This window comes from Dendropsophus ebraccatus, chromosome 10, assembly GCF_027789765.1.
Source record: "Dendropsophus ebraccatus isolate aDenEbr1 chromosome 10, aDenEbr1.pat, whole genome shotgun sequence".
Classification (NCBI taxonomy): Eukaryota; Metazoa; Chordata; class Amphibia; order Anura; family Hylidae; genus Dendropsophus; species Dendropsophus ebraccatus.
The window spans coordinates 9,319,857-9,345,094 of record NC_091463.1 but is presented as its reverse complement, the minus strand read 5'-3'; the positions used below and the strand labels follow the sequence as shown (position 1 = coordinate 9,345,094).

General features: G+C 48.1%; 2 protein-coding genes across 3 annotated transcripts; both read right to left on the bottom strand.

Annotated features, from left to right (window-relative positions):
* Window positions 1-13,080: 13,080 nt before the first annotated feature.
* On the bottom strand, window positions 13,081-17,312 carry LOC138766654 (ficolin-1-like). Its single transcript, XM_069944262.1, has 9 exons — window positions 17,186-17,312; window positions 16,462-16,575; window positions 15,489-15,533; window positions 15,382-15,408; window positions 15,204-15,242; window positions 14,677-14,804; window positions 14,100-14,229; window positions 13,870-14,004; window positions 13,081-13,697 (listed from the first exon to the last, which is right to left on the bottom strand). Exons 1-9 carry the CDS (start codon window positions 17,250-17,252, stop codon window positions 13,450-13,452), a joined length of 933 nt encoding a protein of 310 aa, XP_069800363.1. The 5' UTR covers window positions 17,253-17,312; the 3' UTR covers window positions 13,081-13,449.
* Window positions 17,313-18,587: 1,275 nt separating this feature from the next.
* Window positions 18,588-23,509, bottom strand: TMEM141 (transmembrane protein 141). 2 transcript variants are annotated; one of them, XM_069986595.1, is made up of 5 exons: window positions 23,425-23,509; window positions 21,516-21,582; window positions 20,261-20,344; window positions 19,669-19,776; window positions 18,588-18,916 (listed from the first exon to the last, which is right to left on the bottom strand). In XM_069986595.1, exons 1-5 carry the CDS (start codon window positions 23,476-23,478, stop codon window positions 18,858-18,860), a joined length of 372 nt encoding a protein of 123 aa, XP_069842696.1. In that variant the 5' UTR covers window positions 23,479-23,509; the 3' UTR covers window positions 18,588-18,857. The 2 variants fall into 2 exon arrangements, with proteins under 2 accessions (XP_069842696.1, XP_069842695.1); XM_069986594.1 differs by having other exon boundaries at window positions 19,673-19,776.
* Window positions 23,510-25,238: the final 1,729 nt, after the last annotated feature.

The following is a 25,238-nucleotide window of genomic DNA, read 5'->3' as shown; positions in this document are numbered from 1 at the left end:
TTCGGTCTAAGCTAGATTTAGAACCTCTACCAGTTAGGGCAAAATGGGAAGCTACTATACCTGGTATAACTGATGAGATATGGCAAGAGATGTTGTCATCCCACATGAGTGTATCCCGGGCAGCTACGTTTATACGTTTATATAGAATGGGCAGACTTACTAATACTGAATGCCACCGCTGTAGGGTGGCACATGATTTGGGGATGCCGGCCGGTTCAGGACTTCTTGAGTGAAGTATTGGAGGTATTGTCTTCTATATTGGGAGCTCCCTTGTCCCTGGATCCAATAATATGTCTGTTTGGCATACTGGATGAGCAACAATGGTCGCATTACTTAAGGATCTTTGTTAAAGAGGTTCTTTTTATGGCTAGAAAGAATATAGCTATTAGATGGATGGACAACCGCCCACCTACCTTAAGGAAATGGAAAGCGCTAGTTAATGCGATGTTACCGTATGAATAGCTTACAAGAGTAGAGGGTGCACCAAAAATATGATAAAGTATGGGCCATGTGGTGTGCCTCACCCCTCACCAACCATACCCCCAATCAGTATATTCGAACGAGAGAAGAACTGAGACATTTTGTTTCATATGTGAAAAGAATCTTTATTCTTTAAGTTGATTTGTGTTACAGGGACGTTGTGTACCTACCTGACGAGTTTGAAATGTATTAGGTTTCTACTAAGTACTACGTATTTCTTGGCAATGTTTACTCTGCTAGTTTATTGAACCAGGGGATTGTTATTACTTATTGTTTTATTGTTTTCTTATTAGACTTTAAATCTTGATACAATGCTTTGTTTCTACATTTGATATACAAACTTCAATAAAACTAATAAAACTTCAAAAAAAAAAAAAAAAGAGTATAGAGCATGTGTCTAGACGTAACGTATCCGTTGAAGACAACCTGTGTCTCCAATCACACATATTACCTAATTACTTTCTCACCGGACTTGACATTCCTAATGGATATGACCTCCTATTGGACCTGACATTAACTCTGCTGGAACCTTCCTCACCTCCTCCCCACCTTACTAAAAACGCCTAAGCCTCCAATTTCCTATCTAAGCCATTAATACAAATCTTGACTGGCTGCCGGTTGAGATGTCTTCCTTTATAATAGAGATCTAGAAGCTGTTGTGGAACATTAGGAAACACAGTGTTATTAAGAGTATGTGTTACAGTGCGGCATCTCCTGTATGTATGTTGGAACCAACATGGACCACATCCTGAATAAAGAATGTAAATATGTAAGCTGAAGGTGCTCGCAGAGGCAATGGAGTGGAAACTCAGAAATGCTGGACAATGGTAACTGGCCGTCTGAGTGATAAGAGTGAAGTCAAACCGCAGGACAGCTTTTCTACTGTCATAAAGCCATAAACCAGCCCCTGCAGCATTCTTCAAGGCCTATTTATAAGAGTCACCTGTGGGTGGGCATAACACACCCAAAAGAGCCATCAAAAGGTCAGAGACCTTATTTTACCTAAAGGACGCCACCTACAGGAACCTGGTTACCTCTACATTATTGTCTTTAGATTATGAAGCAGCTGTGCTGATTGGCTGAGACAGTATCTGGAGGTGTTCCAGGGATGGGCAATGTGTGGGCTATGTGTGTGTTGTGTGACTGGTACAGTATATAAGATTACACACAAATGAATAGTTAGGCACTTCCTATCTCCGACCTTCCCTTCCTACCACCCTCAATTAATACGGCATCCCAAAAACCTAAGCAGATTCTACAATGCATAAGCTGTAAAGTGTGACTGTCATAGTGCAGCATCTCCTGTATGTATGAGCTATAAAGCGTGACTGTCATAGTGCAGCATCTCCTGTATGTATGAGCTGTAAAGCATGACTGTCATAGTGCAGCATCTCTTGCATGTATGAGCTGTAAAGTGTAACTGATATAGTGCAGCATATGCTGTATATATGAGCTGTAAAGCGTGACTGTCATAGTGCAGCATCTCTTGCATGTATGAGCTGTAAAGTGTAACTGATATAGTGCAGCATATGCTGTATATATGAGCTGTAAAGCGTGACTGTTATAGTGCAGCATCTCCTGTATGTATGAGCTGTAAAGTGTAACTGATATAGTGCAGCATATGCTGTATATATGAGCTGTAAAGCGTGACTGTTATAGTGCAGCATCTCTTGCATGTATGAGCTGTAAAGTGTAACTGATATAGTGCAGCATATGCTGTATATATGAGCTGTAAAGCGTGACTGTTATAGTGCAGCATCTCCTGTATGTATGAGCTGTAAAGCGTGACTGTTAGGGTACAAACACACACGGCATATACGCTGCGTATTTACTGCTGCGATACGCAGCAGATACGCAGCAGATTAGATCTAAATAACTGAACACAGTATCAAATCTGCTGCGTATCTGCTGTGTGTGTTTGTACCCATATAGTGCAGCATCTCCTGTATGTATGCTCCGATGCTTCAAAGGGGCTGACCAACTGGGTCAACAGGTACCGTTCAAAGATTCGGCAGGAAAACCTAGTGACGAAGGTCGTATTGCGGGCCCTTTTGATCCACCTTCTTTTTTACACTTTAGAGTGTCTCCTTTAAGTATTATTCCTAAAAAGATTCTGGTAGTTTTAGATTGATTCATCATTTGTCGTTTCCTAAGGATTTCTCTTTAAATTATTTCATTGACCCGGGTGAGGCGCCAGTTTGTTATTCATCTTTTGATAAAGCTTTGTCCTTATTGAAGCAGGCCGGGCCTGGTGCATTATTTGTTAAGGCCGATAGCAAGGTTGCTTTCCGGTTATTGCCAGTTTGTCCGGCGGGATATAGTATTTACCTATGGCATTTTTTATGTCTTGTTCCCATTTTAAAAAGTTTTTGTCATTTTTGGAATGGGTGATGTATCTATAATATGTATCTATATGTATCTATAATATGCATTATTTGGATGACTTTTTTTTTGTTGGCCCTAGGGATACTTCGGGTTGTGCTCTTTTAATGTCCACTTTCCAAAAAAGCACAATCCTTTTGGTGCCCCTTTGGCTGATGAAAAGACGGTCCTCCCTTGTCTATTCATTTAATTTTTAGGAATTCTTTATGCAGCAACTAAACATTGTACATCCCACAATTGTCATATTAGAGTAACGTGTCAGATTAAGGCTACGTTCACACAACGTAACTTTTCTATTAATCGCGGCCGTTGTTGCCGATTTTCAACAATGGCAGTGGTTAATAGAAAAGTTATGTTGCGCTGCAGTAAGAGGAAATCCCGTCCGGTGGTACACCAGGGGGGCGTGGAGGGGCGTACCGGGGGCGCGGACTCAGAGTCCACTCTATTTATCATTTGTTTCGCTAAAAAATAGTCAAGAAACCTACTCCAGCTCTGAGCCTCTACATAAATCTCCGTACTGTCGGAGCTGCAGGGACATTTTTAAGTCCGGTGCAGAAAACGCCGGACTTAATAAATGTCCCCCATAGTATAGACTCCAGCTGGGATCCCTAGCGGCCGCAGGAAAAACTGACGTGTGAGTTTTGAGCAGTCGCTATTCATCCGTGTGTGCGCAAATGAAGTTCATGCGGCCGGTACTGCAGTACCGTATGGGATGAACTTCACTGACCCCAGCCATTTTGTGACACGTAGTGTGAACACGGCCTAAGGAGGATTTGAAGTTATGGTTATCCTTTTTAGTTAGATTTAATGGACACAGTTTATGGCAAGATGACTTTGTGAGCGCTTTGGCTAAAAATTTGGAACCAATTGTCTGCATTTCTATGATTTCTTATGGGAAAATTTGCTTTGGTATAAGAGTGGATTTGGATTACAAGCGCCGTCCCAGAATGAATTATGCTCCTAATCCAAGGCACCATTGTAGTTTAGAAACAAGCACATTGTTACATTCTGATAATAAAGGTGTTTGCCATCAATTGCTTGTCAGCTAAGAGTGATGATGTTGTTAGAGTTTTGAGGTGTATTGTCCTGTGTCAGGATCAGCGGACGTGAGCCCACTGTGTCACCTGCCCGTCTATCCCTAAGGGCGTTGTCTAAGCGTATCCTCTGTTCTTCACAAGATACTCCTGATGGTGGAGATAGACTTTCCCAGAGGATACGCCAGGTCGCTACCTCCTGAGATAGACAAAGTATGTGACAGCTGGTCCGGGCAGACCGGATGGCAAGGGTGGGACAACCCGTGTTGCCAAACTGACAGTACAGACAATAATGCACACAGGACACACCGGATGGAAGTAATAGATGCAGGTGACAGATGCTGAGCACGAAGACACAGCTGCAGTTCACACAAGGAGGATGACCAGATGCAGGAATGGTAGCAGGCGCAAACATGGCTTGGATCAGGTTCACACACAGAATGCTGGAAGTGCTGGAAGCAACTGGGAGTGCAGGATCAAACGACAGGAACTCCAGGGAATGAGGACACCACAGTGGGAACACTGGAACAGGACTGGGACACAGGAACCAGCACAGGGAATACAGGAACGCTTTTGCAGACCAAATGCACAAACACCTTTGCAGAACCAAAGGACCTTGATGCTCAGGCAGAGCACATGCGAATTTGCAGTAAGAAATCCACTGCGGATCCATTACGTGTAAAGGCACCCTTATAAACTATTTACACTGTTATCAAATAACAACATAAGATAAATGGCCGAGTATGCTAGGATGTCTCTTACACAGCATAATGTGGCCTGTCACAGACAATAGCCCCGACTCTACAGGCCCAATATCTGTCCCGGAAAGTTTGGCATGCACGCTACTGACCCGGGTCTCTTTTAGATAGATGGCTGATCGCGGTTACTGAACGAGGGGGTCTCTCTTGCCAAAGTCTTGAAACAAAGATGGCGGTCGTCTCTCTCCACATGTGGATGTTACACAGCTCCTATGCTGTCTCAGCAAATCTCTCGATGGGCCCCAGTCACAGATCTGTATAGCTGCTCTCCCAGTCTCCCTATAGTCTACTATAACCAGCTGTCTCATCAAAATGGCTGCTCAGACTTCCCTCATCTGCTGCTGCTGCTTTCCTCAAGTCACATCTTCCAACTGCCAGGTTCCTTGGCAACAGCACAGCCTTAGCAACACAGGCTGTGTGCTGCAAAACAGCGACATCTTGTGGCCAAATACAGAACGTCAGTTAAACCATATGTCATACATATTATTATATACAGTTAAGTCTCTGCAACATTGTCTGAAGTATGGTCGGAACAGTGCAAGGTTGCGCCGCCCTTGCACTGTTTTAAAGGATGCCCCTCACCGGGTTTCCGTTATTATGACTGGGATGGCATTGTTATATTTGGTGCGCATATTAATGTATGCTTAGCTGAGTATCTGGATCTTTGTGCCCCCAAGCTGTATTGGGACCAGATGCGATCGCGCTCCCTTGTGTTGGTAGTGTAGTCTGTATAGGCTCCATGGCTCGTGAGGCTCGGCAGAAGACAGCAATGCTACCAGCGCTGGGCTACGTATGTTGCGAGAGAATTGCTCCATTCACTACACCTCATGTCATTTCCGCTTTAGCTCCAGGAGACCATAAGGACTTCAGGTGAGAGCGGTACAGTGGGGTATGGAGGTTATATTTCTATGTTTGTACACATTGTATTATGGTATATACACAGGGTATACCCGGAATATAAGCAATATGGATTGCGGGGCCAGGCCCCAAAGGGCACTGGAAATCGCCCGCTGGGACTTGTAGTATGTGGTATTGCTTGTGTTATGCTTGAGAAAGGCACTGTGGCATTGTAGTGCCGAAACACGTCGCTTACATTTTAATAAATGTTTCCATTCGGTTTATTCATTAGTCATTATTCATTCATTAGCATTTTTACCACTATTACTCATGCGGTTTCATTGCGACTTTAGGTACACCAGATGCTCAGCGTCTGTTGGTTTTTGCTATCTGCGCTCTGCACTTTGTGGATTTGATAGTTCCCTTGGTCCTATTGGGAACTTACTCTTCCTAAGAGTCTCAAGGGGACAGAGGGGTCTTGAGGAGGACAGAAAGGGGGATAGGCATTCTAAAAGTGACAAGAGGCATAGAGGAGGACATAGGGGCCTGAAGGAGGTCAAAGAGTCTGGAGGAGGACAGAGGAGTTTGGAGGGACAGAGTGGTCACTAAGCATAGGGGGGATTTACGGTCTTATATTAGGCCCACACCCCCTTTTCTCCGGCAGGATTCACTCCCGGGTCTGCTCCCCTGTCCGCCTCCGGTCCCGTGTGCTGTGTGATGATGATGCCTCCTGCTCCCGGCTCTGCTCCCTTGTCTGCCTCCAGTCCCGTGTGCTGTGTGATGATGCCTCCTGCTCCCCTGTCCTCCTCCGGTCCTGTGTGCTGTGTGATGATGCCTCCTGCTCCCCTGTCCTCCTCCGGTCCTCCGGTCCTGTGTGCTGTGTGATGATCCCTCCTGCTCCCCTGTCCTCCTCCGGTCCCGTGTGCTGTGTGATGATGCCTCCTGCTCCCCTGTCCTCCTCCGGTCCTGTGTGATGATCCCTCCTGCTCCCCTGTCCTCCTCCGGTCCTGTGTGCTGTGTGATGATGCCTCCTATTCCCCTGTCCTCCTCCGGTCCTGTGTGCTGTGTGATGATGCCTCCTGCTCCCCTGTCCTCCTCCGGTCCTGTGTGCTGTGTGATGATGCCTCCTATTCCCCTGTCCTCCTCCGGTCCTGTGTGCTGTGTGATGATGCCTCCTGCTCCCCTGTCCTCCTCCAATCCCGTGTGCTGTGTGATGATGCCTCCTGCTCCCCTGTCCTCCTCCGGTCCCGTGTGCTGTGTGATGATGCCTCCTGCTCCCCTGTCCTCCTCCGGTCCTGTGTGCTGTGTGATGATGCCTCCTGCTCCCCTGTCCTCCTCCGGTCCTGTGTGCTGTGTGATGATCCCTCCTGCTCCCCTGTCCTCCTCCGGTCCTGTGTGCTGTGTGATGATCCCTCCTGCTCCCCTGTCCTCCTCCGGTCCTGTGTGCTGTGTGATGATGCCTCCTGCTCCCCTGTCCTCCTCCGGTCCCGTGTGCTGTGTGATGATGCCTCCTATTCCCCTGTCCTCCTCCGGTCCTGTGTGCTGTGTGATGATGCCTCCTGCTCCCCTGTCCTCCTCCGGTCCCGTGTGCTGTGTGATGATGCCTCCTATTCCCCTGTCCTCCTCCGGTCCTGTGTGCTGATGCCTCCTATTCCCCTGTCCTCCTCCGGTCCTGTGTGCTGTGTGATGATGCCTCCTGCTCCCCTGTCCTCCTCCGGTCCCGTGTGCTGTGTGATGATGCCTCCTGCTCCCCTGTCCTCCTCCGGTCCCGTGTGCTGTGTGATGATGCCTCCTGCTCCCCTGTCCTCCTCCGGTCCTGTGTGCTGTGTGATGATGCCTCCTGCTCCCCTGTCCTCCTCCGGTCCTGTGTGCTGTGTGATGATGCCTCCTGCTCCCCTGTCTGCCTCCAGTCCCGTGTGCTGTGTGATGATGCCTCCTGCTCCCCTGTCCTCCTCCGGTCCTGTGTGCTGTGTGATGATGCCTCCTATTCCCCTGTCCTCCTCCGGTCCTGTGTGCTGTGTGATGATGCCTCCTATTCCCCTGTCCTCCTCCGGTCCTGTGTGCTGTGTGATGATGCCTCCTGCTCCCCTGTCTGCCTCCAGTCCCGTGTGCTGTGTGATGATGCCTCCTGCTCCCCTGTCCTCCTCCAATCCCGTGTGCTGTGTGATGATGCCTCCTGCTCCCCTGTCCTCCTCCGGTCCCGTGTGCTGTGTGATGATGCCTCCTGCTCCCCTGTCCTCCTCCGGTCCTGTGTGCTGTGTGATGATGCCTCCTGCTCCCCTGTCCTCCTCCGGTCCTGTGTGCTGTGTGATGATCCCTCCTGCTCCCCTGTCCTCCTCCGGTCCTGTGTGCTGTGTGATGATCCCTCCTGCTCCCCTGTCCTCCTCCGGTCCTGTGTGCTGTGTGATGATGCCTCCTGCTCCCCTGTCCTCCTCCGGTCCCGTGTGCTGTGTGATGATGCCTCCTATTCCCCTGTCCTCCTCCGGTCCTGTGTGCTGTGTGATGATGCCTCCTGCTCCCCTGTCCTCCTCCGGTCCCGTGTGCTGTGTGATGATGCCTCCTATTCCCCTGTCCTCCTCCGGTCCTGTGTGCTGATGCCTCCTATTCCCCTGTCCTCCTCCGGTCCTGTGTGCTGTGTGATGATGCCTCCTGCTCCCCTGTCCTCCTCCGGTCCCGTGTGCTGTGTGATGATGCCTCCTGCTCCCCTGTCCTCCTCCGGTCCCGTGTGCTGTGTGATGATGCCTCCTGCTCCCCTGTCCTCCTCCGGTCCTGTGTGCTGTGTGATGATGCCTCCTGCTCCCCTGTCCTCCTCCGGTCCTGTGTGCTGTGTGATGATGCCTCCTGCTCCCCTGTCTGCCTCCAGTCCCGTGTGCTGTGTGATGATGCCTCCTGCTCCCCTGTCCTCCTCCGGTCCTGTGTGCTGTGTGATGATGCCTCCTATTCCCCTGTCCTCCTCCGGTCCTGTGTGCTGTGTGATGATGCCTCCTATTCCCCTGTCCTCCTCCGGTCCTGTGTGCTGTGTGATGATGCCTCCTGCTCCCCTGTCTGCCTCCAGTCCCGTGTGCTGTGTGATGATGCCTCCTGCTCCCCTGTCCTCCTCCGGTCCTGTGTGCTGTGTGATGATGCCTCCTGCTCCCCTGTCCTCCTCCGGTCCTGTGTGCTGTGTGATGATGCCTCCTGCTCCCCTGTCCTCCTCCGGTCCTGTGTGCTGTGTGATGATGCCTCCTATTCCCCTGTCCTCCTCCGGTCCCGTGTGCTGTGTGATGATCCCTCCTGCTCCCCGCTCATCTCCTCTGTCTCCCTCCGGTCCTGTGTGATGTGTGATGATGCCTCCTGCGCCCACCCGCTCCAGGACACCTCATATATTCGTTTTTTTCTTATGGTTATGTACCCTGTGATTCTTTCCAGGCGTTTTTTTTCTGTGTAATATTTGTGTCTAAAAAAAATTAAATATATACCTTAATTTGTGTTTTGTATCCTCACACATTTCTCTAGTGAATAAAAGCATCGGCTGTCACGCAGAACTTTTTGTGAGTGTTCACTTGCAAGATTTATATATTTATAAAATATTAACATTTTTAAATAAACCATTTTTCAATAAATCTAAATTGGTTTAATGTTTTTTTTTTTGTTTTTTTTTTGGGGGGTGGGGCGGGTTGTTAGGTAACTTATGGGTCAAGGAGACACATGGTAGCTTCCATATATCCATCTGTGCTTTCAGAATATAGAAACTGCTTTTACCCTCTGGTACAAAGAGTCAGAGGCTTTCCCAAGCTCCTGAATAGCTGAAAGCTGTAATGTCTCCTTCCCCCCCCCCTCCAGCTTAGCCAATCTGTGGTTGCAGCGGGGCAGAGCACTAACTGTCTGAGAGGGACACCAGGGAGCCTAAGGGCCCTATTCCACGGGACGATTATCGTTCAGTCGTTCGAATCTAAGCGATAATCGTTCGGTTGAATAGCAGTTAACGATTAACGACCAAACGGAAATCGTTGATCGTTTAATAAGACCTGGACCTATTTTTATCTTTGCTCGTTCGCAAATCGTTTGCGTTGAATAAGATGTCATTCGGTTGTTCGCAGTAGTAACGAAGGCAATAGCAACGACAAGATGACTGCAAGAACAGCAATCATAAGTAACGATTATCGTTCCATGTAAAAGGGTGAATGATTTCAGGTCTTTCGCAATAGCGATCGTTTATTATTAACGATTATGTGAACGCTAATCGCCCCGTGGAATAGGGCCCTAAGAAGCAAGCAGAAGCGCGTGCAGGTAACGTATTAGCTTGGCATCTTCCGAGTTAAGTGGCAGGTGGGATTACATTCTCTCAGCGTAATGAAAAATCTGCTGTATGTAAAGCCATAAAAAAAAAAACGGACACAGGAAAGCGGTGAAATTTGAAGTGTGAAATCCACTGCAGATCCTGTACATGTGAAGGCACCTTTACTCAGGCCGATTCAGCAGATTATCGCTCTGTGTAAAAATGACAATGATCAGCTGAAGAAACGATCATCGACTATTTATTATCAAACTATTGTGTTTTTTCTTTTTAAATTAGAATGACAACCAAAAACATCCAAATGACCCTGATCAGAAGTTCATATACCCCAGTTTTTAATGCCCCCTATTGCCCTCTCAACATCAATGACAGCTTGAAGTCTTTTGTGGTAAAGCTGCCCATTATTCTTGGCAAAAAGCCTCGATCTCCTGTAAGGTCCTGGTCTGTCCTGCATGAAATGCGCGCTTGAGATCTCCCCAGAGTGGCTCAATGATACTGAGGTCAGGAGACGGAGATGGTCACTCCAGAACCTTCAGTCTGTTATGACCGACCACCCCACTGCCTCTTACACTGCTGAGTGCAGTCTCTGAGACCTCCAGCAGACCACCCAGGGTATACACTCATCTTGGCCAGCTTGCCAGATTACTCAAGGTGGTAGGTAAGCAATGCTTTAGGGCTTCTTACAGGGGGCGCAGGAGCTCCTCCTCATCCTCAAACCGATCTCCAGTCTATAACATGATATTAGTCTAATACTGGGGTGTATAATATACTGGGGATCTGATACGGGGGTCTATATTATACTGGGGTGTATAATATATTGGGGATCTGATAATAAGGTGTGTGATATGCTGGGGATTTGATTCAGGGGTCTATAAAGGGTATTGGTCTTATACAGGGGTCTATAATATGCTGGGGGTCTGATACTGGAGTCTACTATACTGGGGCTTGATACTGCACTCTGTACTATATTGGGGCTTGATAGAGGAGTCTATATTATGCTGGGGACCTGATGCTGGGGGCTGATACTGGGGTTTGTAATATGCTGAGGGGCTGATACTGGGGTCTATAACATGCTTGAGTCTGATACCGGGGTCTGTAATATGCTGGGGACCTGATACTGGGGTCTGTAATATGCTGGGGGCCTGATACCGGGGTCTGTAATATGCTGGGGGCCTGATACAGAGGTCTGTAATATTCTGGGGGCCTGATACTGAGGTCTGTAATATGCTGAGGGGCTGATACTGGGGTCTGTAATATGCTGAGGGCCTGATACAGAGGTCTGTAATATGCTGGAGGCCTGATACTGAGGTCTGTAATGTGCTGAGGGGCTGATACTGGGGTCTGTAATATGCTGGGGGCCTGATAGCGGGGTCTGTAATATGCTCGGGGTCTGTAATATGCTGGGGGCCTGATACAGAGGTCTGTAATATGCTGGGGGCCTGATACAGAGGTCTGTAATATGCTGGGGGCCTGATACTGAGGTCTGTAATATGCTGGGGGCCTGATACAGAGGTCTGTAATATGCTGGGGGCCTGATACTGAGGTCTGTAATATGCTGAGGGGCTGATACTGGGGTCTGTAATATGCTGAGAGCCTGATACAGAGGTCTGTAATATGCTGGAGGCCTGATACTGAGGTCTGTAATATGCTGAGGGGCTGATACTGGGGTCTGTAATATGCTGGGGGCCTGATACCGGGGTCTGTAATATGCTCGGGGTCTGTAATATGCTGGGGGCCTGATACAGAGGTCTGTAATATGCTGGAGGCCTGATACTGAGGTCTGTAATATGCTGAGGGGCTGATACTGGGGTCTGTAATATGCTGGGGGCCTGATACCGGGGTCTGTAATATGCTCAGGGTCTGTAATATGCTGGGGGCCTGATACAGAGGTCTGTAATATGCTGGGGGCCTGATACTGAGGTCTGTAATATGCTGGGGGCCTGATACTGAGGTCTGTAATATGCTGGGGGCCTGATACTGAGGTCTGTAATATGCTGGGACCTGATACAGAGGTCTGTAATATGCTGGGGGCCTGATACAGAGGTCTGTAATATGCTGGGGACCTGATACCGGGGTCTGTAATATGCTGGGTCCTGATACCGGGGTCTGTAATATGCTGGGACCTGATGCCGGGGTCTGTAATATGCTGGGGGCCTGATACAGAGGTCTGTAATATGCTGGGGGCCTGATACTGGGGTCTGTAATATGCTGGGGCCTGATACCGGGGTCTGTAATATGCTGGGGGCCTGATACAGAGGTCTGTAATATGCTGGGGGCCTGATACCGGGGTCTGTAATATGCTTGGACCTGATACCGGGGTCTGTAATATGCTCGGGTCCTGATACCGGGGTCTGTAATATGCTGGGGGCCTGATACAGAGGTCTGTAATATGCTGGGGGCCTGATACTGGGGTCTGTAATATGCTGGGGACTGATAAAGGGGTCTGTAATATGCTGGGTCCTGATACTGGGGTCTGTAATATGCTGGGGACTGATACCGGGGTTTGTAATATGCTGGGGGCCTGATACCGGGGTCTGTAATATGCTGGGGACTGATACCGGGGTCTGTAATATGCTGGGTCCTGATACCGGGGTCTGTAATATGCTGAGGCCTGATACCGGGGTCTGTAATATGCTGGGTCCTGATACCGGGGTCTGTAATATGCTGAGGCCTGATACCGGGGTCTGTAATATGCTGAGGCCTGATACCGGGGTCTGTAATATGCTGGGTCCTGATACCGGGGTCTGTAATATGCTGAGGCCTGATACCGGGGTCTGTAATATGCTGGGGACTGATACCGGGGTCTGTAATATGCTGAGGCCTGATACCGGGGTCTGTAATATGCTGAGGCCTGATACCGGGGTCTGTAATATGCTGGGTCCTGATACCGGGGTCTGTAATATGCTCGGGTCCTGATACCGGGGTCTGTAATATGCTGGGGGCCTGATACAGAGGTCTGTAATATGCTGGGGGCCTGATACCGGGGTCTGTAATATGCTGGGGGCCTGATACCGGGGTCTGTAATATGCTGGGGGCCTGATACCGGGGTCTGTAATATGCTGGGTCCTGATACTGGGGTCTATGCCTGTGTAAAGATGTCTTTAATGTAATGCGAGCAGCAGGGACGTTGCCTGAAGTGTGGGGATTTATATAGGTAATTTTTTCCACAAGGTTATGCTACATATGGGCATATGTAGGGGCCACATGTGACCCCATAGTGGTGCTATCCCATGGCATGTAGTATGTATCCTGGAAAGTAGTTATTCCTCAGAATGATAGATAGTAATTCAGCGACTCCTGTATTGACACAATGGAGAGTGATTGGAATCATCTGTCCCTATTTTATTGGTGGTAACTATAGTAACAAGGTCATCCCAGTATTGCACAGAAACCATGCTGCAATACCACATGTGGCCACTAGGTGTCAGGCGCAGGCTATTCTTCATTATTCACCTTTGTACTAATTTTTTGTGTTATATTTCTAGGAATTGCAGCAAGATTTTCAAGGAAATAAAAAAATATGATACAAAAATGTGCAATGGATGAAGCGTATATGATCCATCACTGAACTAGCTGTGCTAAAGGCGACACATTATCACTAACGCCTCCCAACGCTGGGGGGGATCTGATACCCTCTTACTACTTGCAGCAGGGACTTAGAGGGTCCCATTGGTTACATCAGTCACACAGGCCTAATCTTCATCTCGGCGTGCTTATAGGAGTATAGGTGCCCCTTTCCTGTGCCCCAGGTGATGCCCATAGATACAGAGGAGTGCTCCCCCAGGAAATAAACTCCATTCAGGTTTGAGTTATGGCAGGAGTGATACCACCAGGCTCCCTTGTACATCAGGGAGCAGCTATTTCCATGATCATCATTGTCTTGGTCCTTGGTGCTAAATTTCTTATTGTTGCCTCCCTTCATAGAATCTCCTGAAAAGGCAAAAAACACAGATTATAATGGTATCACTCTTTGCATCCTCAATGTAAAAAGACAGATAAATCAGGTTTTGGTGTACCACTAGGGGTGCTAAAGAGCTAACTCCTCCCTTACTACAGCTCCTCTAGTGGTCACATGGGTGTATTGCAGCCAGATTCCCATTACCTGCATCTCCCTCCTTGAAACTTCCCAGGATTAACTTGTACTTTTCTGACTCCCCCAAAATTTTAAATGAAGAATATTTAGCAAATTGCTTATTGTTTTCAAAATCCTGCAGATCCACACGAAGCTCCCAGGTGTCTGCGGGACGAGGAGAGAGACGGTCAGACATCATCATGTATCTACTTACATCTAAAGATCTCAGGGAAAGGCCTAGTAAGGAAGGATGAGATTACCTGAAGATGTGATCATATGGAGGTTGTCATTCCCCAACCAGAACTCATTCAGCCGGCTGCCAAACCCTTTCTTGTAGGAGGCCCAGTCACGGAAAAAATCTACTGATCCGTCCCAACGCCTCTGAAACACCTATAAGATAAGAGAATCCAAAGTAATATGGATTACACTATGTATATATGTAACATTACTGATCCTGTACTGATCCTGAGTTACATCCTGTATTATACTCCAGAGCTGCACTCACTATTCTGCTGGTGGGGTCACTGTGTACATACATTACATTACTGATCCTGAGTTACATCCTATATTATACCCCAGAGCTGCACTCACTATTCTGCTGGTGGGGTCACTGTGTACATACATTACTGATCCTGAGTTACATCCTGTATTATACTCCAGAGCTGCACTCACTATTCTGCTGGTGGGGTCACTGTGTACACACATTACTGATCCTGTACTGATCCTGAGTTACATCCTGTATTATACCCCAGAGCTGCACTCCCTATTCTGCTGGTGAGGTCACTGTGTACATACATACATTACATTACTGATCCTGAGTTGCTCCCCAATACTCACGATCCAGCCTCCGCTGTCAGTATGCATGTCACACAGGACCTTGAGGGGCGTCTTCCCATCCGGGTATATGGTGTACCAGTCGCTCAGTGCTGCCCCCTGATCCCGTAGCTCCTTGCAGTTTCTGGCCGCTGACGCAATGTAACAGAACAGCAGGATACAAAGTAACATTATGATATTGTGAACCCGTATACCTCAAGCGTTCCTGTGCCCTGGGGGGGCACCATTTAGCACTGAACCATGGGGTTGAGGTCTGTTACAGTGCTACATACCCTCGGCTCCCATTTAGGGTCAAAGAGTCAAACAATAAAAGTCTGGCTGCCAGCAGCTGCCACTAGGTGGCACTCCTCGCAGTCAAATGTATACAGCTCCTATTGACTTCAATGGAAACCGTATAAATCTGTATGCTGTAAATGGTGAACTATAAGCCCCTTATGGCCTTGTCCCCTGGGCATATTGCTGATCTGTCCTTGCGTATACCCGTGCACAACCCTGAAATATGGGGGGGGATATTTCTCAGCATCACTTACTATATCTAGAATCCGCTTTTCCGTTTTCTCCTTTTTCACCTGTAACAAATGAACACTTTGCAGTATTCTGTATATGTTTAAATGGAAATGTTTTTGTTGAACACCTAGTGGCCATCGGTATTAAAGGGATTTCTCTGTGTGTAAAATATAGAGTATTTTAGCTCCTCCCCCTCCTCACCTCTCGCTCCTTTATCTCCAGGTTCCCCTGTGCAGAAAAAAGGTAAAAATCATAAAATATCACACAGCAACCCGCAGATATGATGTCACTAAAGATGAGAGACAAACCTTTCTGCCCCATCGGTCCGGATTTCCCTGGATGACCCTGACTGCCTGCAATAATATATATCAATCAGATAGTAGATAATGGAACAATGGTATAACCTGGGCATCTCCTGTATATAAATATATATGTACAGCTGGTATAACCTGGGCATCTCCTCTATATAATTATATATGTACAGCTGGTATAACCTGGGTATATACTCTATATAATTATATATGAACAGCTGGTATAACCTGGGTATATACTGTATATAATTATATATGTACAGCTGGTATAACCTGGGTATATACTGTATATAATTATATATGTACAGCTGGTATAACCTGGGTATATACTGTATATAATTATATATGTACAGCTGGTATAACCCGGGTATCTTCTGTATATAATTATATATGTACAGCTGGTATAACCTGGAGATTTCCTGTATATAATTATATATGTACAGCTGGTATAACCTGGGGATCTCCTGTATATAATTATATATGTACAGCTGGTCTAACCTGGGGATTTCCTGTATATAATTATATATGTACAGCTGGTATAACCCGGGTATCTCCTGTATATAATGTATATATATGTACAGCTGGTATAACCTGGCGATCTCCTGTATATAATTATATATGTACAGCTGGTATAACCTGGGGATCTCCTGTATATAATTATATATGTACAGCTGGTACAACCTGGGGATCTCCTGTATATAATTATATATGTACAGCTGGTATAACCCGGGTATCTCCTGTATATAATGTATATATATGTACAGCTGGTATAACCCGGGTATCTCCTGTATATAATTATATATGTACAGCTGGTATAACCTAGGGATCTCCTGTATATAATTATATATGTGCAGCTGGTATAACCTGAGGATCTCCTGTATATAAATATATACATACAACTGGTATAACCTGGGCATCTCCTGTATACAATGATATGAATAGTCTCCATATTATAAAGCAATACTCTGACCTTTTGGACCCAATGGTCCGGCTTCTCCTTTCTGTCCGGCAGCCCCTGGGAGGCCAGGACATCCTCGCAGCACCGCCATCTTGTCCTTTTCCCCAACCCCAATGACCTTCACCTCTGCATAGATGAGAACAGAACTGATATTAGAAATCTATCACGGGCTCCTACATCTGGGTTGAGTGTCTGAAGATTCTCCAGTTTCCCATTATTTCCCTGATTGGCGCCATTACCTGCACTGTCAGTCACATGGGATGAGAGCCTCAGGTGTGCGGCTTACTCAGGGGTGGGATTATCATTCTTAAAGGGCATGTCCAGCCTGATATCCAGAACAATAGGGCTGTAAGGGTAACCCTCCCTAAGCCTCCATTACTGGACATTATAGTATTGGTGTGGATGAATCGCTGAGCCATCACGCTGTAGAGTCCTGGATTTCCCCTTTAAGTACTGAATGCGTTCAGCAATGTTAGTGGTGGTGTTGGGGGGTCTGCAGCGTAGCAGAAATATAGAGATATATACAATGTGACAGTCGATCTGTGTTCTCCGTCCACAGGGCATGATGGGAGTTGTAGTTTTGCACCACCTGGAGAGGCACAGGTTGGGGAGCACTGCAGTAGAAGGATCGTAAGGGGACACTGAAGATGGGGGGCAGGGGGTCTCTATAGTATTTTCACTATATCCTTCTATGATTTCATTCTCCCATCACTACATATAATAAGATGTCACCTACCTGGGCAGGAGTCCTCGGCAGCACAGAAGCAGCTGAATACGATGAGGGCCAGCGCGGGGGTCCACATGATGGCCCCCAATGGATACCCGGAGCGCTATGTGGTGGCGGAGGATCTCCAGTCAACTCTCCAGCCCAGCGCAGCTTTATCTTCTAGGACCGGAATTTAACCTGATAAAAATGGCTTCCTGAGGAATCTGTGACATCACGGGGTGCAGGGTCACATGTCCAACCTTCCTGTGTCCCTTTAGGACAGGGGTAGGGATCCTCGGCTCTTCAGCTGGTGCAAAACTACAACTCCCATCATGCCTGGACAGCCAAAGCTTTAGTCCTCATGTATAGATGTCCCTGTATATATGACTGTATATACAATCAGGGACAGAAGAAGCCGCACCTGCCATTCGGCCACTCTATGGGGTACGATTGGGCTTGTTTAGTGGGTTTTGTTCTGTACAGCTTGGTGGGGTAATGTGTGCTAAGGATTTGGCGGTATTCTTTTTTGTGTACACCCTTAACATGGTAACAATGGGGCCAGATGTTGGAGTCAGAGCATCTACAGAACGGCTCGTCCTGTGGGGTCCCTGGTATATAGTGGTCAGTACCGACCAATAGCGTCCAAGAAACAACAGACGGACCAGGGGCAGGGTGGTGGGGGCCAAGGCTCATTGATGTGTGTGTGGGGGTGAAGGCTAGATCGTCTGGTCAGATCCCACAATAGAGCGGCTGTAGAGCAAACTGCTGAAAAACTTCCTCCTGTCTATGATAAAAAGGAACCATGGCATCTTGCTGTGTATGGGGCCCAGCAGACTAGTCAGAGCCCATGTGACCCCTGTCCATCCTCAATAGGCATCAGGACTGGCGCAATAGAAGAAGGTGTATGTTCTCCATCATGTGGACGCCCGCGTGCGTCACTTACCTGGGGAGAGATGGCACCAGGATGTGGACAAGACAAGATGGCGGGGGCAGTGTGATGGGCAATGTTCTGCTGGAGACCTGGCATCATGTGGATGTTACTGTGACACCGACCACCTACCTGACCATTGTACACACCAAATCCCCCCTTAATTGGCAGTGGTCAGCAGGATAATGCCCCGGGGGCCACACTGTTGACATTGGTCAGGGACACATCCCAGGGCTATGGGGTTTGGGCCCCAGGGGACACATCACAGGGCTATGGGGCTAAGGGGGACACATCACAGGACTATGGGGTCTGGCCCCAGGAGACACATCACAGGGCTATGGTGTCCGGGCTTTAGGGGACACATCACAGGGCTATGGGGTCTGGGCCCCAGGGGGACACCAGAATACCAGGCAGGGGGGGGTTATTGTTATGGCTGATCAGTGTATATCCTTGCACATAGGGGGCAGTGTTATTCACTTTTCCAATAATAAATAATGTGACACATACTTGTAATAACCTTTATATATAGTAATATACAATCCATCACATATATACACATCTATCCCCCTCGCTCAGTGCCCCCTCCCCCCCAGGGACTTTCACAGCCCAGTAATTATCCTCGGTGTTTCCTCCTCCATTGTCCTCCAGGCAGAAGTGTATCCTGGGGGTTTCCTCATTCTCTGTTACTGTAGTCAGTGGCGCCCTTAGTCGTGGTTTTGTTCTCTCATTCGTGGTATGAAAAGTCCCAGTTTTTCTATGTCGATGAATCAGGATTTAATCGATTGTGTCTCCATATTTGTTCCGCTTTGTGGTGTCGGATTTCTGATGCTGCCCTGAAAGGGAATAGCGGGGAAATCAGTAATGGCCTATGGCGATATCATTTAAAGGAACACTGGCCGAAACGCAGACACTGGGGCGAGCAGTTGCCCAGAGCAACCAATCACATTCAGGGTGCCTTCAACGTACCGTATCGCTGCGTATTTATCGTTGCGTGTTTGGTGCGATTTTTACATGCGAGTTTTGATTTTCATGTGAAAATCAAAACTCGCATTTAAAAATCGCACCAAACACGCAACGATAAAAACGCAACGATACGGTACGGTAGTGCAGTGCCTGAGGGGGCGGGGCAGCTAAAATGGCATCACTGTGTCATGCTCCACCCCCCAGGCCCGGCGATAGCAATAACACAGTGTAGAAGTTGTGTGTAAAGTCTATTTTTAGGCCCCTTTACTACTGAAAACATTGGGGAGATTTATCAAACATGGTGTAAAGTGAAACTAGCTCAGTCGCCCCTAGCAACCAATCAGATTCCACCTTTCATTCCTCACAGACTCTTTGGAAAATGAAAGGTGGAATCTGATTGGTTGCTAGGGGCAACTGAGCCAGTTTCACTTTACACCATGTTTGATAATCTCCCCCCATTGTGTATGCCCATGAGATATGCGGGGGTTGTTTCCTCTTTACTGAGATGCATATGAGGTCTGGCGGCTCTCTGACCTTGTAGGAGCGCGTCCCCTTGAACAATGACGTCGGCCGTTCTATCACAGTGCAGAAGGTCACGGGGCGTGTATACTTCTACAATTACCTGCCTCCTGTAGCTGCGATATCTGCCCCTTCTCCAGGTAGACCCACAGCTCAGAGCACTTCTCGGTTTCCCTCTTGGTCACTACGTAGCTGGCCACCGATCCTGCAACTGCAAGTGAGATCAGAGTTAGGAACCTGTGCAAAAAATGGCGCCAAGAGGCAATTCTGTGCAACGTTCCATATCCTATCCGCCAGGATGAATCACTGCGATTTTCAGGAGCCTTAAGGGTCGCTGCACCGCACAAGATGTGGGAAAGAGCGAGTGGGTGGCAGTGGGCCGCATCGCTGCCATGGGGCCTAGGGATCAAGGTGTGGCACATTCTTCATACCGCACCTTCTCCTGCTCGGCACCGGTGCCAACTCTAAGTCATGGGTGGGTAGGAGACGTTAGGCCAACTAATTGATGGCCCACAATGGGGTCCTTGTTCTTCATCTCTTGTTCTTCATCTCCCCTGATCACCGTCATTCATAGAAACTACAACAATGGAAGGAGAAGACTAAAACTACATGGCTTCAATTTGTGCACCTTCTGTTTCCTATTGTGTCCCCCTAGGTGGCGCTACAGAGGTCTATAGTCCTAGCCCTGTTCTTACCCACAGACAGGAGAATATTCCACTGCAGAGCATACGGCAGGCGTTTCTTGAACACACTCTGGATCACCAGCGCGGCCCCTGTACCTGTGAGCATAGACATGAAAGGGTTAGCACAAGGTATAGATGGAGCACTTCCCCTGCTCCTGTGGTTGATGCCTTGCAGGCCTGATCATTGTCGCTATACATTAACCCCTTAACACCCTATGATTACTGGTGTAGCTACCATGGAGGCAGACCACGCAGCTGGTATGGGGCCCAAGCAGCAGGGAAGCACAGGGCCTGCCCTGGCAAATCATGGTCGGCCTCTATGGTACAGCTCACACCAGCATCTCCCCTAACAGTTGCTGGCCTGCACCCGTTCCCCGCACCGGCATACAAGTGCTCTATAATCACCTGAACCAGCCCCGACCTTGTTCTCCCTGGTCCCTGGCGCACGAGCGACGTCACTCACTTGTGAGCTGGGGAGAATGAAGCAACGCTGTGAGTGTCATTGAGCTGAGGGAGTATATGTGTATAGGGCGACTGTCTGGGGGATCGATGCGGGATGATGCGCTGCTAAAGGCTGTCCGGGGAGGCCTACAGGATTCATGGGGTCCCATGCAGTTTTGGGGAAGCTGCCTGAGTCACTAGTGCTGCAGCAGTGTAGCAGCTGTGGCACTACTGACACAGACAGCTTCCTCCAGTTTAATGCCTATTTTAATGGTAACATGTATTATATTGATATCAGGCAAGGCTGCAGCACTAGTGACACCGACAGCTCCCCCAGGGTAATGTATATTCTAATGCTAACATGTAATATATAGATATCAGGGGAAGTTGCAGCACTAGTAAAACAGACAGCTCCCCCTGTGTAACATTTATTCAAATAGTAAAATGTATTATTGACATCAGGGGACACTGCAGCACTCGTGACACAGCCAGCTCCCCCAGGGTAATGTCTACATATTACATGTTACCATTAGACTAGACATGAGGGGAGGCTGCAGCACTAGTGACACAGACAGCTACTCCAGTGTAATGTCTATTCTAATGGTAACATGTACAGTATTATATAGACATAGGGGAGGCTGAAGCACTAGTGACACGGACAGCTGAGGGGACGCTCTGAATCGTACAGAAGACCTTTAATTCATCACTTTAAGGTCTGTAAATTGTGATAATTTGGCAGGCACCATAACATAGTCCTATATGGGTTGACCTGTAATGTAGCTGTGGTTGCTGAGGATCATGGGTCTCTATGGGTCAGTGTTATTACCTGTGATAAAGGTGACGACCCCCTTCATGAACGCCTGGGACTGGCACGCTGCATATCCTTGTAATCCCTAGAAACAATAAGTAAACCCTGTATTACAGAATTCCTCAGCAGGGAGTCACAGCACGACCCCAATGAGTCATTTGCATGCTTCATAGACAGCTCAGAGGCACTACAAGTCCCAGCTGTGGGTGGCTCACACAGGGACTTTCCAATGTAAGAAAAAAAGACGAAACATTGGATGATTAAATAAACTTTGTGTTTTATAGGGGTATTCCAGGAAAAAAAATAACTTCTCCCCTACCCACAAGATAGGGGAAAAGCAGGAGGTCATGGGGGGTCCAACCTGTGTACCCCCCCCCCCCCCAATCTCCATAACGGGCCCCACCGGCTCTGTTAGGAATAGAGCTGTGTGTAAAGTGTCCAGAAGGCAGATCTCCCCTGTGTTACAATGTATCAGTGTGTACAGTCCCCAGCAGGCAGATCTCCCCTGTCCTGTTACAATGTATCAGTGTGTACAGTCCCCAGCAGGCAGATCTCCCCTGTCCTGTTACAATGTATCAGTGTGTACAGTCCCCAGCAGGCAGATCTCCCCTGTGTTACAATGTATCAGTGTGTACAGTCCCCAGCAGGCAGATCTCCCCTGTGTTACAATGTATCAGTGTGTACAGTCCCCAGCAGGCAGATCTCCCCTGTGTTACAATGTATCAGTGTGTACAGTCCCCAGCAGGCAGATCTCCCCTGTGTTACAATGTATCAGTGTGTACAGTCCCCAGCAGGCAGATCTCTCCTGTCCTGTTACAATGTATCAGTGTGTACAGTCCCCAGAAGGCAGATCTCCCCTGTGTTACAATGTATCAGTGTGTACAGTCCCCAGCAGGCAGATCTCTCCTGTTACAATGTATCAGTGTGTACAGTCCCCAGCAGGCAGATCTCCCCTGTGTTACAATGTATCAGTGTGTACAGTCCCCAGCAGGCAGATCTCTCCTGTGTTACAATGTATCAGTGTGTACAGTCCCCAGCAGGCAGATCTCCCCTGTTACAATGTATCAGTGTGTACAGTCCCCAGCAGGCAGATCTCCCCTGTTACAATGTATCAGTGTGTACAGTCCCCAGCAGGCAGATCTCCCCTGTCCTGTTACAATGTATCAGTGTGTACAGTCCCCAGCAGGCAGATCTCCCCTGTGTTACAATGTATCAGTATGTACAGTCCCCAGCAGGCAGATCTCTCCTGTGTTACAATGTATCAGTGTGTACAGTCCCCAGCAGGCAGATCTCCCCTGTGTTACAATGTATCAGTGTGTACAGTCCCCAGCAGGCAGATCTCCCCTGTTACAATGTATTAGTGTGTACAGTCCCCAGCAGGCAGATCTCCCCTGTGTTACAATGTATCAGTGTGTACAGTCCCCAGCAGGCAGATCTCCCCTGTGTTACAATGTATCAGTGTGTACAGTCCCCAGCAGGCAGATCTCCCCTGTGTTACAATGTATCAGTGTGTACAGTCCCCAGCAGGCAGATCTCTCCTGTGTTACAATGTATCAGTGTGTACAGTCCCCAGCAGGCAGATCTCTCCTGTGTTACAATGTATCAGTGTGTACAGTCCCCAGCAGGCAGATCTCTCCTGTGTTACAATGTATCAGTGTGTACAGTCCCCAGCAGGCAGATCTCTCCTGTCCTGTTACAATGTATCAGTGTGTTCAGTCCCCAGCAGGCAGATCTCCCCTGTGTTACAATGTATCAGTGTGTACAGTCCCCAGCAGGCAGATCTCTCCTGTCCTGTTACAATGTATCAGTGTGTACAGTCCCCAGCAGGCAGATCTCTCCTGTCCTGATACAGTGTATAGGATTGGCTACAACTGTAACAAACCCTCAGCTGTGAGGTAGTGATGGTAACTTCCAGCACGGGACTCACCGGGTGCTTTGCAGCCACAGCGTCATTCACTCTGGATAACCCCAGGTTCACCATTGTCACTCATGCCGGAGTTCTTCCGGGTGTAGTGACACCACAGTGACATCTGCTGGAGGGGAGGACTCCCTTATTCAACCAGCTTTATTTAGCTGTGTGTTCACACGTTCAGGTTTTTAATTGCAATTATTGAATACAAAGCCAGGAACAGATTATAAATACCAAGTATAGAAGATAGTGAGAAGGGGGCAGCTTATTGACGCTGAACACTTCATCTCTTTTCTTCCATTTACATTCGGAGCTGGGGTCAAAATTCTTCTGGTTGCCCTGATGTCAGGAGTGTAACTCTCCTATGTTCATTGTATATAGATCATAGGTGTAATGGGGCGTTTACACAGACAGATTTAGCTGACAGATTTTTTAAGCCAAAGCCAGGAACAGACTATAAACAGGGAACGGGTCACAAAGGAAAGACTGAGATTTCTCCTTTTTTTCAAATCCATTCCTGGCTTTGGCTTCCAGAATCTGTCAGATAAATCTGCCTGTGTGAACACACCATGAGACCTGGGGACCTCCAGCTGCTTCAAAACTATAATTCTCATCATGCCTAGACTGCAGAAACTTTAGCTTTACCTGTGCAGACATGATGGGAGTTGTAGTTTTACAGCAGCTGAAGGGCCAAAGGTTCCCTTTCCCTGGTAAAGATATTGGGGGGATTTATATTACCCCCACCCCCTTTCCCCCAGCAGGATTCACTAAGAGGCGCACACAATCTGCGCCCAGCGTACTAAATCTGCTTCCAGCAGGTAGAGATTTTGATCATGATTTACGCCTGTGAGCAGGCGTAAATCATGATAGATGAGGCGCGGGAGGAGGCCACGCCTTCTCCCCGCCTCATCAGGCCCCCCTAAGCTCCCCCAGCCCGCCCATCAGGCGAGCGAAGCGTACAGGAGGCATACGCCAGGGAGAAGGGGCAAAACAAAGGGGCGGATCTGCACCTTCACCCTGGCGTACGCCTCAGGCGGACGCTTTGTAAATGTTCCCCATTGACTGTCCTTTATAGATACTAATTACATAACCATCACATGGATTCCTATTGAATGTCAGCAAGCAGAGATCTTAAAACTGAAAATGATACAGAAAGTATATTGAAGAATTGTTCAGTTAAGTTCTGCAGTATGTGAACCAGTCCTGAGGGTGGCGTCAAATCCAGGGTGTACTCCAGAGATGGATCAAGCAGGGTATTTCCCCATCATTCTGAATCCACTTCTGGGATGATGAGATGAGTAGTTGTCACGTAAGTTTCTGCTGTGTCACTACCAGCAATGTTCTTCCTATCCGGGTAATGCTGGGACGGCCATGTTGCGCCACTTCCCGTGGGACGGGCATCCCCCTAGGAGCTCCCAGGGGGGGTTCACATGGTGACTATGGTGCGATCAATGCTGATCAATGCTGTTTTATGGAAAAGGTATGATGGGAATGTACTGTCAGATACAGTATACAGTGTCAGATGATGTAGTTGAGCTGAGCCGTGCCTCAAGGGCTCACATGCTGAACGGGTTTGTCATTGACTTTGTGATATGTGAGGAGTTTCACCTACTTTCTAGAATGTTATATAGCAGATCACCGGATTAGCTTAAGGGTCTGGTCTGGGGTCTGTATTAGTTTAGGGGTCTGGTCTGGGGGTCTGTATTAGTTTCGGGGTCTGGTGGGGTCTGTATTAGTTTAGGGGTCTGGTCTGGGGTCTGTATTAGTTTCGGGGTCTGGTCTGGGGTCTGTATTAGTTTAGGGGTCTGGTCTGGGGTCTGTATTAGTTTAGG

What these genes read in the sequence shown, in the direction of transcription:
- LOC138766654 (XM_069944262.1), bottom strand. Translation starts at nt 17,252, where the DNA reads ATGTGGACCCCCGCGCTGGCCCTCATCGTATTCAGCTGCTTCTGTGCT. An exon ending in CGGACCGATGGGGCAGAAAG is followed by an intron (nt 15,409 to 15,488) that starts GTTTGTCTCTCA and finishes TTTTCTGCACAG; the next exon opens with GGGAACCTGGAGATAAAGGA. An exon ending in TGGAGATAAAGGAGCGAGAG is followed by an intron (nt 15,243 to 15,381) that starts GTGAGGAGGGGG and finishes CATTTGTTACAG; the next exon opens with GTGAAAAAGGAGAAAACGGA.
- TMEM141 (XM_069986594.1), bottom strand. Translation starts at nt 23,478, where the DNA reads ATGGTGAACCTGGGGTTATCCAGAGTGAATGACGCTGTGGCTGCAAAG. An exon ending in CTGTGGCTGCAAAGCACCCG is followed by an intron (nt 21,583 to 23,424) that starts GTGAGTCCCGTG and finishes TATTGTTTCTAG; the next exon opens with GGATTACAAGGATATGCAGC. An exon ending in GGTCGTCACCTTTATCACAG is followed by an intron (nt 20,345 to 21,515) that starts GTAATAACACTG and finishes CTATGCTCACAG; the next exon opens with GTACAGGGGCCGCGCTGGTG.